Here is a 17,500-nt window from a genome sequence, read left to right as displayed (position 1 = left end):
GGTGATGATGATGTGTGTGTATGTGTGTGTGTGAGAGGGATGATGGTGATGGTGATGATGTGTGTGTGTTAGAGAGATGATGGTGATGATGTGTGTGTGTGTGTGTGTGAGAGATGATGGTGATGATGATGTGTGTGTATGTGTGTGTGTGAGAGAGAGATGATGATGATGTGTGTGTATGTGTGTGTGTGAGAGGGATGATGGTGATGATGATGTGTGTGTATGTGTGTGTGTGAGAGGGATGATGGTGATGGTGATGTGTGTGTGTGTGTGTGTATGTGTGAGAGAGATGATGGTGATGATGATGTGTGTGTGTGTGTGTGTGTGAGAAGATGATGATGATGTGTGTGTGTGAGAGAGATGATGGTGATGATGATGATGTGTGTGTGTGTGAGAGAGATGATGGTGATGATGTGTGTGTGTGTGAGAGAGATGATGATGATGATGTGTGTGTATGTGTGTGTGTGAGAGAGATGATGGTGATGATGATGTGTGTGTATGTGTGTGTGAGAGAGAGATGATGGTGATGATGTGTGTGTGTGTGTGTGTGTGTGTGTGTGTGAGAGAGATGATGGTGATGATGATGATGTGTGTGTGTGTGTGAGAGAGATGATGGTGATGATGATGTGTGTGTATGTGTGTGTGTGAGAGAGATGATGGTGATGATGTGTGTGTGTGTGTGTGTGTGTGTTAGAGAGATGATGGTGATGATGTGTGTGTGTGTGAGAGGGATGATGGTGATGGTGATGTGTGTGTGTGTGTGTGTGTGAGAGAGAGATGATGGTGGTGATGATGTGTGTGTGTGTGTGTGTGTGTGTGTGTGTGTGTGTGAGAGAGAGAGAGATGATGATGATGATGTGTGTGTATGTGAGAAGATGATGATGATGTGTGTGTGTGAGAGAGATGATGGTGATGATGATGATGTGTGTGTGTGTGAGAGAGATGATGGTGATGATGTGTGTGTGTGTGTGAGAGATGATGATGATGATGTGTGTGTATGTGTGTGTGTGAGAGAGATGATGGTGATGATGATGTGTGTGTATGTGTGTGTGAGAGAGAGATGATGGTGATGATGTGTGTGTGTGTGTGTGTGTGTGTGTGTGAGAGAGATGATGGTGATGATGATGATGTGTGTGTGTGTGTGAGAGAGATGATGGTGATGATGATGTGTGTGTATGTGTGTGTGTGAGAGAGATGATGGTGATGATGTGTGTGTGTGTGTGTGTGTGTGTTAGAGAGATGATGGTGATGATGTGTGTGTGTGTGAGAGGGATGATGGTGATGGTGATGTGTGTGTGTGTGTGTGTGTGAGAGAGAGATGATGGTGGTGATGATGTGTGTGTGTGTGTGTGTGTGTGTGTGTGTGTGTGTGAGAGAGAGAGAGATGATGATGATGATGTGTGTGTGTGTGAGAAGATGATGATGATGTGTGTGTGTGAGAGAGATGATGGTGATGATGATGTGTGTGTGTGTGTGAGAGAGATGATGGTGATGATGATGATGTGTGTGTGTGAGAGAGATGATGGTGATGATGATGTGTGTGTGTGTGAGAGAGATGATGATGATGATGATGTGTGTGTGTGTGAGAGAGATGATGATGATGATGATGTGTGTGTATGTGTGTGTGTGAGAGAGATGATGATGATGATGATGTGTGTGTATGTGTGTGTGAGAGAGAGATGATGGTGATGATGTGTGTGTGTGTGTGTGTGTGTGTGTGTGTGAGAGAGATGATGGTGATGATGATGATGTGTGTGTGTGTGTGAGAGAGATGATGGTGATGATGATGTGTGTGTATGTGTGTGTGTGAGAGAGATGATGGTGATGATGTGTGTGTGTGTGTGTGTGTGTGTGAGAGAGATGATGGTGATGATGTGTGTGTGTGTGTGTGTGTGTGTGAGAGGGATGATGGTGATGGTGATGTGTGTGTGTGTGAGAGAGAGATGATGGTGGTGATGATGTGTGTGTGTGTGTGTGTGTGTGTGTGTGTGTGTGTGTGTGTGAGAGAGAGAGATGATGATGATGATGTGTGTGTGTGTGTGTGAGAAGATGATGATGATGTGTGTGTGTGAGAGAGATGATGGTGATGATGATGTGTGTGTGTGTGTGAGAGAGATGATGGTGATGGTGTGTGTGTGTGTGTGAGAGAGATGATGGTGATGATGTGTGTGTGTGTGTGTGTGTGTGAGAGAGAGAGATGATGATGATGATGTGTGTGTGTGTGTGTGTGAGAAGATGATGATGATGTGTGTGTGTGAGAGAGATGATGGTGATGATGATGTGTGTGTGTGTGTGAGAGAGATGATGATGATGATGTGTGTGTGTGTGTGAGAGAGATGATGGTGATGATGTGTGTGTGTGTGTGTGTGTGTGTGAGAAGATGATAATGATGTGTGTGTGTGTGTTTTTAGGGCCTCAGCCAAGGACTGTTTGGAGAGCTCGTACTTCAAAGAGAAACCACTGCGTGAGTATCACTGTGTGTGTGTGTGTGTGTGTGAGTGAGATGATGATAATGGTGGATGTCTGTGTGTGAGATGATGGTGTGTGTGTGTGTGTTTGTGGTGATGATGATGATGGATGTGTCTGTGTGTGTCTATGTGAGATGATGATGTGTGTGTGTGTGTGATGATGATGATGATGGTGTGTGCGTGTGTTTGTGTGTGTGAGATGGTGTGTGTGTGTGATGATGGTGTGTGTGTGAGATGATGGTGTGTGTGTGTGTGTGTGTGTCTCATGTATCTTGTGTGTGTCTGCAGCGTGCGAGCCGGAGCTCATGCCCACCTTCCCTCACCATCGGAACAAGCGGGCGGGGCCTGTAGCCGAGAGCCAATCAAAACGGAGCAAAGCGGGCCACTCCGTCGCATCCTGATCCTCGACACCCAATCAGAAACGAGCTGTAGCCTTGGAACCAAGAGCCAATCAGAACAAAGCACCTCCTTCCTCTTAACAGCCAATCAGACAGAAGTGAAGTGTGATAACAGACTTTAGAGATTAGAGCTTCCACAGCACAGGTAACACATGACTGCTCAGGTGTGTGTGTGTGTGTGTGTGTGTGTGTGTGTGTCTGTGTGTGTGTGAGAGAGAGTTCCTGAGGAGGAGATCACGATCCTCTCGTGTGTGTTACTGAGCATTAGTGCTAACTGTGTTTACAGAGACGATTACCCATGATGCACCCTGTGGTTCTCACATTCAGGGTCGGTCAGTATTGTTGAGTGTGAGTGTGTGTGAGTGTGAGTGTGTGTGTGTGTGTGTGTTTGTGTGTGAGTTAATAATAAATGTTCACAGCGTGTCTCACTGTGTACGATGTTATTACACTCGTGTATTTATTACGACGTCGCTCCACCCTGAAACCCCGAAACCCTGAAACCCGGAGTGAAGAGAAAGTTCCTGAACACTAATCCCACCCGGCTGAAGGTTTCAGAAGGTCCAAAGCCTGTCAGATGTCTCCTGACTGACTGTGAGCCTGGGCCATCGACCTCCTGGCAGGTACAGCGCCCCCTAGGGGTAAAAACTGTCCCTGCTGGAGCAGGAGCAGAGCTGGAGCTGGAGCAGGAGCAGAGATGGAGCTGGAGCTGGAGCTGGAGCAGGAGCTGGAGCAGGAGCAGAGCAGGAGCAGAGCTGGAGCAGGAGCAGAGCTGGAGCTGGAGCAGAGCTGGAGCAGAGCTGGAGCGTTTACCCCGTGATTAGCGGATTGTGTGTTTGAATCCAGCTGATTGTTTTGAATCTCAGTAAAATCTCATTTAAGGAAAAATATTTCTGATAAAGTTGATACCTAAATGAACCTTAATCTCCATCCACCCTCCACCCCTCCACCCCTCCACCCTCCACCCCCTCGCCACTAACAGCTCATGTTGCTAAAATAATCCACACAAATGATATTTTCTGTACAAAACGTTCAAGTCCACAGTTCCATTAAATGTGTTAATAAATAATGAGATAATAAGAGGATTATTCTGTCTGATTATTTGTCTGTAATGTCTGCAGTTAAACATGTTGGTGGATTTGCATCGGGCTCCGTCCTGCTCTTCTCTCCAAAAATAAAATCCTTTCTGGCATAAATTACAGTAAAACGTCCAGATGTTTAGATGGTTTTATTCGTCAGAAATGGCACGCAACTTCAGATAAAGTTCACGCAGGTGTAACGTAAAGGTAAAACGGGTATAAACCTTACTGCTGAAAACATTTAAGGTTAAAAAGACATTTTAGGCATAAAATGTTAAAGAACCGTTTAAAAATTTTTGTGTTTAAAATAATAGAAAACTCATTTATATACACAGTACTGTGCAAAAGTCTTTTTTTTTTTGTACAAACTTTGTTATAGATGTTTATTTTCTGACTTCTACATTATTGATTCAGTACAAAAACATTTTAGATTCCAAACATTAGTTTTCCAGCACAAAATGAAACGTTACAGAAAAATGTTTGTATGTCAGTAAAGAAAGCAGCAGATTCCATAAGAGACACTTTTCAGATAAAAACATAATGAAGGCTGCTGGGTTTCGCTGCAGAAATAAGAAGCGAGTCGACAGTCAAAGTCTCCAGAAGAACTGTGGCTGCTTCTGCAAGATGCTCAGTAACACTTCCAGCTCATTTCCTTATAAAACTGCACACACTGCACCTCAGATACTGCTTTATTTATTTAAAGTGAAGGATCGTCACATTAAATACTGACTTTGTTTCATTTATTACTGTTTACTGCTCTTTATAGGATTTTATTTTAATGTAGAAACATTTAATTTCATTATTTTTGAAGGCGTCTTTACTCTACAGCATTTCTTTACACGTGACTAAGACTTTTGCACAGAACTGTAGTTATATATAAACAAATACTGCAGTTGCTTTACAAAAATCCTCCATGGGTTTATTATGGTAGTTAATTATTAATTATAGTTATTGTATAGATAACCATGATTCTATCATTAACAAATACTACAGTGCCTTATGATAAGTGTTTAGTGTTACACTGCTGTGTATTAACCAGTGATTTATAGTAACTACGGCTCTGTTCACAGCTGCCATTAACCTCCGTCGTGGTGATCGGATGTTAATTGATCAGCGCTAATGCACTGTGTATACACACATTAGCTTTAGATCGTTAACATACAGACGTGTTTGCTTATTAAATCTATAACTCTGACTCTACAGCTCACTGTTCTGAGGTAAATATTCAGCACAGTTAGCTGGCTAGCTCGCTGCTAACACAAGATAAACATGGAGCCTTGTGTTTTTTTCCCACTTTATATGTCAAATTCATGGAGGGCGAAAATGACGTCATTCCAACCTTCAAGTCCTTCAGAGACCTTAAAAATGACAAGAACTTGAACATAAAAGATAAAAAAGTCACTGCAAAGATAAATGATAAAGAATGTTAGGATGATAATTCATAAAGTTCATCAGATAACAAACGCTAGTAAGTTTGGATAGTTGAGAAGATGCTAAAAAAATTACTTTATTGAACTAAAAGTGTACGTTTATTGTGTAGAGTTGCGTCTTCTTAAAGTACCAAATTTTTTTTAGTTTCAGTTTAAAATGATTAAAAGTGGGATGACGTTTATCCTAATCACCCGTATTTCACCCTCCTCTCTCCGAACTCTACATCGGAGTAAATTTACGCTTTCGTTTGGTTTTTGTTGGTTGAACGTTTGTGCCGTCAGTGATGATGAGGGTCAGCTGATCTGATGACATCATCCCCGTCCACTCGAATCTGCTCATCGTAACATCAGTGCCGTCAACGCTGGTGTTTAATTTCTCTAAAAACACAGAAGAGGAGACAAAACACACAGTCCAGAAGTTCATAGATATTTTCCACGTGCGTTGGTGTTTGATGGAGAACGTTAGTGTGTGTTGGTGTTTGATGGAGAACGTTAGTGTGCGTTGGTGTTTGATGGAGAACGTTAGTGTGCGTTGGTGTTTGATGGTGAACGTTAGTGTGCGTTGGTGTTTGATGGTGAACGTTAGTGTGCGTTGGTGTTTGATGGTGAACGTTAGTGTGTGTTGGTGTTTGATGGAGAACGTTAGTGTGCGTTGGTGTTTGATGGAGAACGTTAGTGTGTGTGGTGTTTGATGGAGAACGTTAGTGTGCGTTGGTGTTTGATGGAGAACGTTAGTGTGCGTTGGTGTTTGATGGTGAACGTTAGTGTGTGTGGTGTTTGATGGAGAACGTTAGTGTTTGTTGGTGTTTGATGGTGAACGTTAGTGTGCGTTGGTGTTTGATGGAGAACGTTAGTGTGCGTTGGTGTTTGATGGAGAACGTTAGTGTTTGTTGGTGTTTGATGGAGAACGTTAGTGTGTGTTGGTGTTTGATGGTGAACGTTAGTGTGCGTTGGTGTTTGATGGAGAACGTTAGTGTGCGTTGGTGTTTGATGGTGAACGTTAGTGTGCGTTGGTGTTTGATGGAGAACGTTAGTGTGCGTTGGTGTTTGATGGTGAACGTTAGTGTGCGTTGGTGTTTGATGGTGAACGTTAGTGTGTGTTGGTGTTTGATGGTGAACGTTAGTGTGCGTTGGCGTTTGATGGAGAACGTTAGTGTGCGTTGGCGTTTGATGGAGAACGTTAGTGTGTGTTGGTGTTTGATGGAGAACGTTAGTGTGTGTGGTGTTTGATGGAGAACGTTAGTGTGCGTTGGTGTTTGATGGAGAACGTTAGTGTGTGTTGGTGTTTGATGGTGAACGTTAGTGTGCGTTGGCGTTTGATGGAGAACGTTAGTGTGTGTTGGTGTTTGATGGAGAACGTTAGTGTGTGTGGTGTTTGATGGAGAACGTTAGTGTGCGTTGGTGTTTGATGGTGAACGTTAGTGTGTGTGGTGTTTGATGGAGAACGTTAGTGTGCGTTGGTGTTTGATGGAGAACGTTAGTGTGTGTGGTGTTTGATGGAGAACGTTAGTGTGCGTTGGTGTTTGATGGAGAACGTTAGTGTGCATTGGTGTTTGATGGTGAACGTTAGTGTGTGTGGTGTTTGATGGAGAACGTTAGTGTTTGTTGGTGTTTGATGGTGAACGTTAGTGTGTGTGGTGTTTGATGGAGAACGTTAGTGTGCGTTGGTGTTTGATGGAGAACGTTAGTGTGCGTTGGTGTTTGATGGAGAACGTTAGTGTTTGTTGGTGTTTGATGGAGAACGTTAGTGTGTGTTGGTGTTTGATGGTGAACGTTAGTGTGCGTTGGTGTTTGATGGAGAACGTTAGTGTGCGTTGGTGTTTGATGGTGAACGTTAGTGTGTGTGGTGTTTGATGGAGAATGTTAGTGTGCGTTGGTGTTTGATGGTGAACGTTAGTGTGCGTTGGTGTTTGATGGTGAACGTTAGTGTGCGTTGGTGTTTGATGGAGAACGTTAGTGTGTGTGGTGTTTGATGGAGAACGTTAGTGTGCGTTGGTGTTTGATGGAGAACGTTAGTGTGCGTTGGTGTTTGATGGAGAATGTTAGTGTTTGTTGGTGTTTGATGGAGAACGTTAGTGTGTGTTGGTGTTTGATGGTGAACGTTAGTGTGCGTTGGTGTTTGATGGAGAACGTTAGTGTGCGTTGGTGTTTGATGGTGAACGTTAGTGTGTGTGGCGTTTGATGGAGAATGTTAGTGTGCGTTGGTGTTTGATGGTGAACGTTAGTGTGCGTTGGTGTTTGATGGTGAACGTTAGTGTGCGTTGGTGTTTGATGGTGAACGTTAGTGTGTGTTGGTGTTTGATGGTGAACGTTAGTGTGCGTTGGTGTTTGATGGTGAACGTTAGTGTGCGTTGGTGTTTGATGGAGAACGTTAGTGTGCGTTGGTGTTTGATGGTGAACGTTAGTGTGCGTTGGTGTTTGATGGTGAACGTTAGTGTGCGTTGGTGTTTGATGGAGAACGTTAGTGTGCGTTGGTGTTTGATGGAGAACGTTAGTGTGCGTTGGTGTTTGATGGTGAACGTTAGTGTGCGTTGGTGTTTGATGGTGAACGTTAGTGTGCGTTGGTGTTTGATGGTGAACGTTAGTGTTTGTTGGTGTTTGATGGTGAACGTTAGTGTGTGTTGGTGTTTGATGGAGAACGTTAGTGTGCGTTGGTGTTTGATGGTGAACGTTAGTGTGTGTTGGTGTTTGATGGTGAACGTTAGTGTGCGTTGGTGTTTGATGGAGAACGTTAGTGTGCGTTGGTGTTTGATGGAGAACGTTAGTGTGCGTTGGTGTTTGATGGTGAACGTTAGTGTGCGTTGGTGTTTGATGGTGAACGTTAGTGTGCGTTGGTGTTTGATGGAGAACGTTAGTGTGCGTTGGTGTTTGATGGAGAACGTTAGTGTTTGTTGGTGTTTGATGGAGAACGTTAGTGTGCGTTGGTGTTTGATGGAGAACATTAGTGTGCGTTGGTGTTTGATGGTGAACGTTAGTGTGCGTTGGTGTTTGATGGAGAACGTTAGTGTGCGTTGGTGTTTGATGGTGAACGTTAGTGTGCGTTGGTGTTTGATGGAGAACGTTAGTGTGCGTTGGTGTTTGATGGAGAACGTTAGTGTGCGTTGGTGTTTGATGGAGAACGTTACTGTGTGTGGTGTTTGATGGAGAACGTTAGTGTGTGTTGGTGTTTGATGGAGAACGTTAGTGTGCGTTGGTGTTTGATGGAGAACGTTAGTGTGTGTTGGTGTTTGATGGTGAACGTTAGTGTGCGTTGGTGTTTGATGGTGAACGTTAGAGTGCGTTGGTGTTTGATGGAGAACGTTAGTGTGCGTTGGTGTTTGATGGTGAACGTTAGTGTGCGTTGGTGTTTGATGGAGAACGTTAGTGTGCGTTGGTGTTTGATGGAGAACGTTAGTGTGCGTTGGTGTTTGATGGAGAACGTTAGTGTGCGTTGGTGTTTGATGGAGAACGTTAGTGTGCGTTGGTGTTTGATGGAGAACGTTAGTGTGTGTTGGTGTTTGATGGTGAACGTTAGTGTGCGTTGGTGTTTGATGGTGAACGTTAGAGTGCGTTGGTGTTTGATGGAGAACGTTAGTGTGCGTTGGTGTTTGATGGTGAACGTTAGAGTGCGTTGGTGTTTGATGGAGAACGTTAGTGTGCGTTGGTGTTTGATGGTGAACGTTAGTGTGCGTTGGTGTTTGATGGAGAACGTTAGTGTGCGTTGGTGTTTGATGGTGAACGTTAGTGTGTGTGGTGTTTGATGGAGAACGTTAGTGTGCGTTGGTGTTTGATGGAGAACGTTAGTGTGCGTTGGTGTTTGATGGTGAACGTTAGTGTGCGTTGGTATTTGATGGAGAACGTTAGTGTTTGTTGGTGTTTGATGGAGAACGTTAGTGTTTGTTGGTGTTTGATGGTGAACGTTAGTGTGCGTTGGCGTTTGATGGTGAACGTTAGTGTGCGTTGGTGTTTGATGGAGAACGTTAGTGTTTGTTGGTGTTTGATGGAGAACGTTAGTGTGCGTTGGTGTTTGATGGTGAACGTTAGTGTGCGTTGGTGTTTGATGGTGAACGTTAGTGTTTGTTGGTGTTTGATGGTGAACGTTAGTGTGCGTTGGCGTTTGATGGTGAACGTTAGTGTTTGTTGGTGTTTGATGGTGAACGTTAGAGTGTGGTGTTTGATGGAGAACGTTAGTGTGCGTTGGTGTTTGATGGTGAACGTTAGTGTGTGGTGTTTGATGGTGAACGTTAGTGTGCGTTGGCGTTTGATGGTGAACGTTAGTGTGCGTTGGTGTTTGATGGAGAACGTTAGTGTTTGTTGGTGTTTGATGGAGAACGTTAGTGTGCGTTGGTGTTTGATGGTGAACGTTAGTGTGCGTTGGTGTTTGATGGTGAACGTTAGTGTTTGTTGGTGTTTGATGGTGAACGTTAGAGTGTGTTGGTGTTTGATGGTGAACGTTAGTGTGCGTTGGTGTTTGATGGTGAACGTTAGTGTGCGTTGGTGTTTGATGGAGAACGTTAGTGTGCGTTGGTGTTTGATGGTGAACGTTAGTGTGTGTGGCGTTTGATGGAGAACGTTAGTGTGTGTTGGTGTTTGATGGTGAACGTTAGTGTGTGTGGTGTTTGATGGTGAACGTTAGTGTGCGTTGGTGTTTGATGGAGAACGTTAGTGTGCGTTGGTGTTTGATGGAGAACGTTAGTGTGCGTTGGTGTTTGATGGTGAACGTTAGTGTGCGTTGGTGTTTGATGGAGAACGTTAGTGTGCGTTGGTGTTTGATGGAGAACGTTAGTGTTTGTTGGTGTTTGATGGAGAACGTTAGAGTGTGTTGGTGTTTGATGGAGAACGTTAGTGTGCGTTGGTGTTTGATGGAGAACGTTAGTGTGCGTTGGTGTTTGATGGTGAACGTTAGTGTGCGTTGGTGTTTGATGGAGAACGTTAGTGTGCGTTGGTGTTTGATGGTGAACGTTAGTGTTTGTTGGTGTTTGATGGTGAACGTTAGAGTGTGTTGGTGTTTGATGGAGAACGTTAGTGTGCGTTGGTGTTTGATGGAGAACGTTAGTGTGCGTTGGTGTTTGATGGTGAACGTTAGTGTGCGTTGGTGTTTGATGGAGAACGTTAGTGTGCGTTGGTGTTTGATGGTGAACGTTAGTGTGTGTGGCGTTTGATGGAGAACGTTAGTGTGTGTGGTGTTTGATGGTGAACGTTAGTGTGTGTTGGTGTTTGATGGAGAACGTTAGTGTGCGTTGGTGTTTGATGGAGAACGTTAGTGTGCGTTGGTGTTTGATGGAGAACGTTAGTGTGCGTTGGTGTTTGATGGTGAACGTTAGTGTGCGTTGGTGTTTGATGGTGAACGTTAGTGTGCGTTGGTGTTTGATGGTGAACGTTAGTGTTTGTTGGTGTTTGATGGAGAACGTTAGTGTGCGTTGGTGTTTGATGGTGAACGTTAGTGTGCGTTGGTGTTTGATGGTGAACGTTAGTGTGCGTTGGTGTTTGATGGAGAACGTTAGTGTGCGTTGGTGTTTGATGGAGAACGTTAGTGTGCGTTGGTGTTTGATGGAGAACGTTAGTGTGCGTTGGTGTTTGATGGAGAACGCTAGTGTGCGTTGGTGTTTGATGGAGAACGTTAGAGTGTGTTGGTGTTTGATGGTGAACGTTAGTGTGTGTTGGTGTTTGATGGTGAACGTTAGAGTGTGTTGGTGTTTGATGGTGAACGTTAGTGTGCGTTGGTGTTTGATGGTGAACGTTAGTGTGCGTTGGTGTTTGATGGTGAACGTTAGTGTGCGTTGGTGTTTGATGGAGAACGTTAGTGTGCGTTGGTGTTTGATGGAGAACGTTAGTGTGCGTTGGTGTTTGATGGTGAACGTTAGTGTGCGTTGGTGTTTGATGGAGAACGTTAGTGTGCGTTGGTGTTTGATGGTGAACGTTAGTGTGTGTGGTGTTTGATGGAGAACGTTAGTGTGCGTTGGTGTTTGATGGAGAACGTTAGTGTGCGTTGGTGTTTGATGGTGAACGTTAGTGTGTGTGGTGTTTGATGGAGAACGTTAGTGTGCGTTGGTGTTTGATGGAGAACGTTAGTGTGCGTTGGTGTTTGATGGTGAACGTTAGTGTGCGTTGGTGTTTGATGGTGAACGTTAGTGTGCGTTGGTGTTTGATGGAGAACGTTAGTGTTTGTTGGTGTTTGATGGAGAACGTTAGTGTGTGTGGTGTTTGATGGAGAACGTTAGTGTGTGTTGGCGTTTGATGGAGAACGTTAGTGTGCGTTGGTGTTTGATGGAGAACGTTAGTGTTTGTTGGTTTTTGATGGTGAACGTTAGTGTGCGTTGGTGTTTGATGGTGAACGTTAGTGTGCGTTGGTGTTTGATGGTGAACGTTAGTGTGCGTTGGTGTTTGATGGAGAACGTTAGTGTGCGTTGGTTTTTGATGGTGAACGTTAGTGTGCGTTGGTGTTTGATGGAGAACGTTAGTGTGCGTTGGTGTTTGATGGAGAACGTTAGTGTGCGTTGGTGTTTGATGGAGAACGTTAGTGTGTGTGTGGTGTTTGATGGTGAACGTTAGTGTGCGTTGGTGTTTGATGGTGAACGTTAGTGTGCGTTGGTGTTTGATGGTGAACGTTAGTGTGCGTTGGTGTTTGATGGTGAACGTTAGTGTGTGTGGTGTTTGATGGAGAACGTTAGTGTGTGTTGGTGTTTGATGGTGAACGTTAGTGTGTGTTGGTGTTTGATGGTGAACGTTAGTGTGCGTTGGTGTTTGATGGTGAACGTTAGTGTGCGTTGGTGTTTGATGGTGAACGTTATTGTGCGTTGGTGTTTGATGGAGAACGTTATTGTGCGTTGGTGTTTGATGGAGAACGCTAGTGTGCGTTGGTGTTTGATGGTGAACGTTAGAGTGCGTTGGTGTTTGATGGAGAACGTTAGTGTGTGTGGTGTTTGATGGAGAACGTTAGAGTGCGTTGGTGTTTGATGGAGAACGTTAGTGTGCGTTGGTGTTTGATGGTGAACGTTAGTGTGCGTTGGTGTTTGATGGTGAACGTTAGTGTGCGTTGGTGTTTGATGGTGAACGTTAGTGTGCGTTGGTGTTTGATGGTGAACGTTAGTGTGTGTGGTGTTTGATGGAGAACGTTAGTGTGTGTTGGTGTTTGATGGTGAACGTTAGTGTGTGTTGGTGTTTGATGGTGAACGTTAGTGTGCGTTGGTGTTTGATGGTGAACGTTATTGTGCGTTGGTGTTTGATGGAGAACGTTATTGTGCGTTGGTGTTTGATGGAGAACGCTAGTGTGCGTTGGTGTTTGATGGTGAACGTTAGAGTGCGTTGGTGTTTGATGGAGAACGTTAGTGTGCGTTGGTGTTTGATGGAGAACGTTAGTGTGCGTTGGTGTTTGATGGTGAACGTTAGTGTGCGTTGGTGTTTGATGGAGAACGTTAGTGTTTGTTGGTTTTTGATGGTGAACGTTAGTGTGCGTTGGTGTTTGATGGAGAACGTTAGTGTGTGTGGTGTTTGATGGAGAACGTTAGTGTGCGTTGGTGTTTGATGGAGAACGTTAGTGTGCGTTGGTGTTTGATGGAGAACGTTAGTGTGCGTTGGTGTTTGATGGAGAACGTTAGTGTGCGTTGGTGTTTGATGGAGAACGTTAGTGTGCGTTGGTGTTTGATGGAGAACGTTAGTGTGCGTTGGTGTTTGATGGTGAACGTTAGTGTGCGTTGGTGTTTGATGGAGAACGTTAGTGTGCGTTGGTGTTTGATGGAGAACGTTAGTGTGCGTTGGTGTTTGATGGAGAACGTTAGTGTGCGTTGGTGTTTGATGGTGAACGTTAGTGTGCGTTGGTGTTTGATGGAGAACGTTAGTGTGCGTTGGTGTTTGATGGAGAACGTTAGAGTGCGTTGGTGTTTGATGGAGAACGTTAGTGTGCGTTGGTGTTTGATGGAGAACGTTAGTGTGCGTTGGTGTTTGATGGTGAACGTTAGTGTGCGTTGGTGTTTGATGGTGAACGTTAGTGTGTGTGGTGTTTGATGGAGAACGTTAGTGTGCGTTGGTGTTTGATGGAGAACGTTAGAGTGTGTTGGTGTTTGATGGAGAACGTTAGAGTGTGTTGGTGTTTGATGGAGAACGTTAGTGTGTGTTGGTGTTTGATGGAGAACGTTAGTGTGCGTTGGTGTTTGATGGTGAACGTTAGTGTGCGTGGTGTTTGATGGAGAACGTTAGTGTGCGTTGGTGTTTGATGGAGAACGTTAGAGTGTGTTGGTGTTTGATGGAGAACGGTAGTGTGCGTTAGTGTTTGATGGAGAACGTTAGAGTGCGTTGGTGTTTGATGGAGAACGTTAGTGTGTGTTGGTGTTTGATGGAGAACGTTAGTGTGTGTTGGTGTTTGATGGTGAACGTTAGTGTGCGTTGGTGTTTGATGGTGAACGTTAGAGTGTGTTGGTGTTTGATGGAGAACGTTAGTGTGCGTTGGTGTTTGATGGAGAACGTTAGTGTGCGTTGGTGTTTGATGGAGAACGTTAGTGTGTGTTGGTGTTTGATGGAGAACGTTAGTGTGCGTTGGTGTTTGATGGAGAACGTTAGTGTGTGTTGGTGTTTGATGGAGAACGTTAGTGTTGGATGTGGACTGCTGGTGTTTTAGAGAAAGCTTGAGAATTTTGGTGTGTAATTGTGAATGTTGGATGTGGGTGTTTGTGTTTGATGGAGAACGTTGGTGTTTGTTGGTGTTTGATGCTATGGGTTAGTGTTTATGGCTGATGGTGTGTGTTAGAGATAGTCTGTGTTTGTGAATTGTGTGTGACAGTGTAGTGGTATTTGATGGTGTGTGTTGGTGTATGATGGTGTGTGTCGGTGTGTGACAGTGTGGGTGGTATTTGATGGTGTGTGTTGGTGTATGATGGTGTGTGTCGGTGTGTGACAGTGTGGGTGGTATTTGATGGTGTGTGTTGGTGTATGATGGTGTGTGTCGGTGTGTGACAGTGTGGGTGGTATTTGATGGTGTGTATGATGGTGTGTGACGGTGTGTGACAGTGTGGGTGGTATTTGATGGTGTGTATGATGGTGTGTGACGGTGTGTGACAGTGTGTGACAGTGTGGGTGGTATTTGATGGTGTGTATGATGGTGTGTGACGGTGTGTGACAGTGTGGGTGTGCGTGACAGTGTGTGTCAGTGTGTGTCGCACAGACAGTGTGTGACAGTGTGTTGGTGTGTATAGGTGTACGATGATGGTGTGTGTAAGTGTGTGACAGTGTGTGTGGTATTTGATGGTGTGTATGATGGTGTGTGACGGTGTGTGACAGTGTGTGTGGTATTTGATGGTGTGTATGATGGTGTGTGACGGTGTGTGACAGTGTGTGACAGTGTGGGTGGTATTTGATGGTGTGTATGATGGTGTGTGACGGTGTGTGACAGTGTGGGTGTGCGTGACAGTGTGTGTCAGTGTGTGTCGCACAGACAGTGTGTGACAGTGTGTTGGTGTGTATAGGTGTACGATGATGGTGTGTGTAAGTGTGTGACGGTGTGTGTGACGGTGTGTGTGAGTGTGTGACGGTGTGTGTGAGTGTGTGACGGTGTGTGTAAGTGTGTGAAGGTGTGTGTGTGAAGGTGTGTGTGCAGGTGTGTGTGTAAGTGTGTGTTTGATATTGTGTGATCCTGAACCTCCGGTATTTGACGACTGCGTGCTCAGTACAGTGATGTACAGTGTGTTTAGATACCGATTTCCTCGGCGTTGGAGGAGGTGACGGTTCCTCGCTCCTGCAGGAGTGTGATGTGGAAAACAGGTTTCGTCTTCGGCTCGTCGAAACACGGGAAAATTCCACACGTGTGTGTGAGGCGGATCTGACTGGTGGCCACGATCCTGTTCAAGACAAAACCGTTGTTAAACATTTATGGAACTTTTTTCACAATGGTGTTTATATCTGAACGTTCACGTTCACGCTGACGCTGCTGAAGTGCTCACACACACACACGCACACACACACACACACACACACACACACGCACACAGAGCAAACAGAAACAATTCCCACGACCTTGAGCTCAGCACTTCCTGTTTTTGGCATTAAAAGGTGAAATATTTACTGATTACACGCGTCCCAGTCGCATCCTGACGTCTGACTGCGCTTCCAAAAACTGCTTCTGTACCAAATGATTTTTCTCAATCGAGACTCTATTACTGTTTACTAAAACAAGTCCATGACATCGTGTTCTTATTTATTAATAAAAAAAATAACAACAATAAAAAAAAAATTAAGCTAAAGTTAGATTCACACAGATTTCTGTTTTTTTTTTAAATGACTTTTTAAACTGTTTCCTGCGATAAATCATCAGCGTGTTCCTCTGCAAACCTGGCGTTGAGTTTCTGTGATTCTTCTGCTTTAAAGCTTTAAAACATTTGCTGAAGTAAATCCAAATAAATAAATAGTAGAATTGTAAACTTGGGTAATCTAATAATTGAGTAAATAAAAATATAAAATAAAATGTAATATAAAAATAAAATATTAAGACATTTTTAACAAAGTAATAGAAACAAGAGATAAACCTCTATTCTATTTTATTTTTCTATTTTATTCATTATATTCTGAATTTATTATATTGTTATATGATATTGAGGCACTAAGGAAAAACATTTCACTACATTATTATCACATGTATGTAATGAAGGTAAAACCTTGAAGCTAAAACAATCAGCGTCAGTACAGAGCTTTAAAACGTTTAATTAAATCCAAATTTTAAAAACATAATAATCGACCAATCCAGACGTCCAAACGTGAAAAAGTAAGCAGTTTATAAGGCAAAAATAAACAGTAGTGCTATAAAAATGGTAAGATTTGTCCAGATGAAACAGCCAACACGAGGGATTAAAAACCATAAACGTGTCACGTGACTCCGAATCGCCACGTTATACGACTTTATCGAAGTGAAAAAACTTACTGCTTTACTCCATTTACTTCGTACTCGCTCCTGTAGAATCCTCCCAGATCGTCGGCGAGTTCCCCTACGAACTCGGTGTGGAGTTTGTACCACTCTCCTGCTTTTAATTTCTCACTCAGGTGGAAAACGAGATACTGAGTTTTGCTGATGGTTTGCGTGGACGTGATGGACGGTGCAGGAGAGCCATTGAGCGCGCTCAGTGTGGCGTCAGCCGTCAGGTTCAGCTTGTTGGCGTGAATCAGGATCAGATCCGTCTCCTTCACACACTTGAACACCACGGTGGAGTTTCCCGTGAAGATGTAGAGGCCTTCGTTGGTCGGTTTGAGACGTGGCCATAACGTGACATCGTAAGAAACGGGAAGCGGACATTCCGGGAGACAGCGGCTGTCCGGCGCCTCAGTCCGAGATCTGGTTTGGTCAGCAAATGAAAGAAACTGGTACGTCCACAGACCGACGAGGATGGACACGGATACGATGGACACCACGGTGCAGATGATGCACATGGCACTGAAGTGACATTTCGCCATTTTACAGTGATTTTAAACTCACGCACTCGACTGAACAGAGTCTGGAGGTTTATCGTCTCTCTGTCTCTCGTCTCCTAGCGTACGTTAGCGTCTGTGGGAATGACACACTGCTACATCAGACCCACATAATCAACATGATTTATTACACTTTACTGTGTGTTTGCAGAGCCGTAACTCTCAGCTAGTCCCGAGTGTGAGAACGCAATCAGACACGTGACGATATTACGCTGTGTTAATTACGGAGGGTTTTAAAGCAGCGTTTATTCTCCTGTGTTGAAAATGAAATCAGGAAAACTGATCTCAGAAAAGAGCTTTTTAGTAGTTTTATTTTTTTTCTCTTTTCTTGGCACACATTTAAAATAGAAAATAAATATTTGTTTGTTCATAAAATTACTTAAATTGTGTAATTACTTAAATAAAATATTGTTCTGCTATCGGGAGTCTGTCTCAGGCGTCATTACAGACGCCGGCCACCAGGGGGTGGACAACACTTCAGGAATTTTACTTTGTTACTATAGTTACATATTAATTTGGTGCATTTATACTTTACTTTAGTTGAGTGTTGAAATTGAGGACTTGGATTTATTAACATTTCCAAAAAAAAAAAAACTAGTTTGCTCCTTACATTTGTATTCAGACCTTCAAAATCCTCGTTAAAAAAAATCTCAGAGATTTCTTCTCTCATCCAGCCAGCGACTGTACGCGACACATCCATC

General features: G+C 43.9%; 2 protein-coding genes across 2 annotated transcripts in view; one reads left to right on the top strand and one right to left on the bottom strand.

Annotated features, from left to right (window-relative positions):
- cdk10 (cyclin-dependent kinase 10) overlaps window positions 1–3,943 on the top strand; it is a 17,541-nt gene extending 13,598 nt beyond the window's left edge. The window contains exons 13-14 of the mRNA XM_053235610.1: window positions 2,412–2,464; window positions 2,757–3,943. Of these exons, the coding sequence (XP_053091585.1) occupies window positions 2,412–2,464; window positions 2,757–2,869 (166 nt within the window). The 3' untranslated portion in view covers window positions 2,870–3,943. The remainder of the gene's footprint in view (window positions 1–2,411; window positions 2,465–2,756) is intronic.
- A 125-nt stretch (window positions 3,944–4,068) lies between these two features.
- On the bottom strand, window positions 4,069–15,217 carry LOC113525599 (aminopeptidase Q). Its single transcript, XM_034305687.2, has 2 exons — window positions 15,039–15,217; window positions 4,069–5,750 (listed from the first exon to the last, which is right to left on the bottom strand). Exons 1-2 carry the CDS (start codon window positions 15,208–15,210, stop codon window positions 5,593–5,595), a joined length of 330 nt encoding a protein of 109 aa, XP_034161578.2. The 5' UTR covers window positions 15,211–15,217; the 3' UTR covers window positions 4,069–5,592.
- Between the last annotated feature and the right edge of the window lie 2,283 nt (window positions 15,218–17,500).

This window comes from Pangasianodon hypophthalmus, chromosome 7 (assembly GCF_027358585.1).
Source record: "Pangasianodon hypophthalmus isolate fPanHyp1 chromosome 7, fPanHyp1.pri, whole genome shotgun sequence".
Taxonomy (NCBI): Eukaryota; Metazoa; Chordata; class Actinopteri; order Siluriformes; family Pangasiidae; genus Pangasianodon; species Pangasianodon hypophthalmus.
The sequence above is the reverse complement of the archived record's forward strand: the minus strand, read 5'-3'. Positions and strand labels throughout refer to the sequence as shown.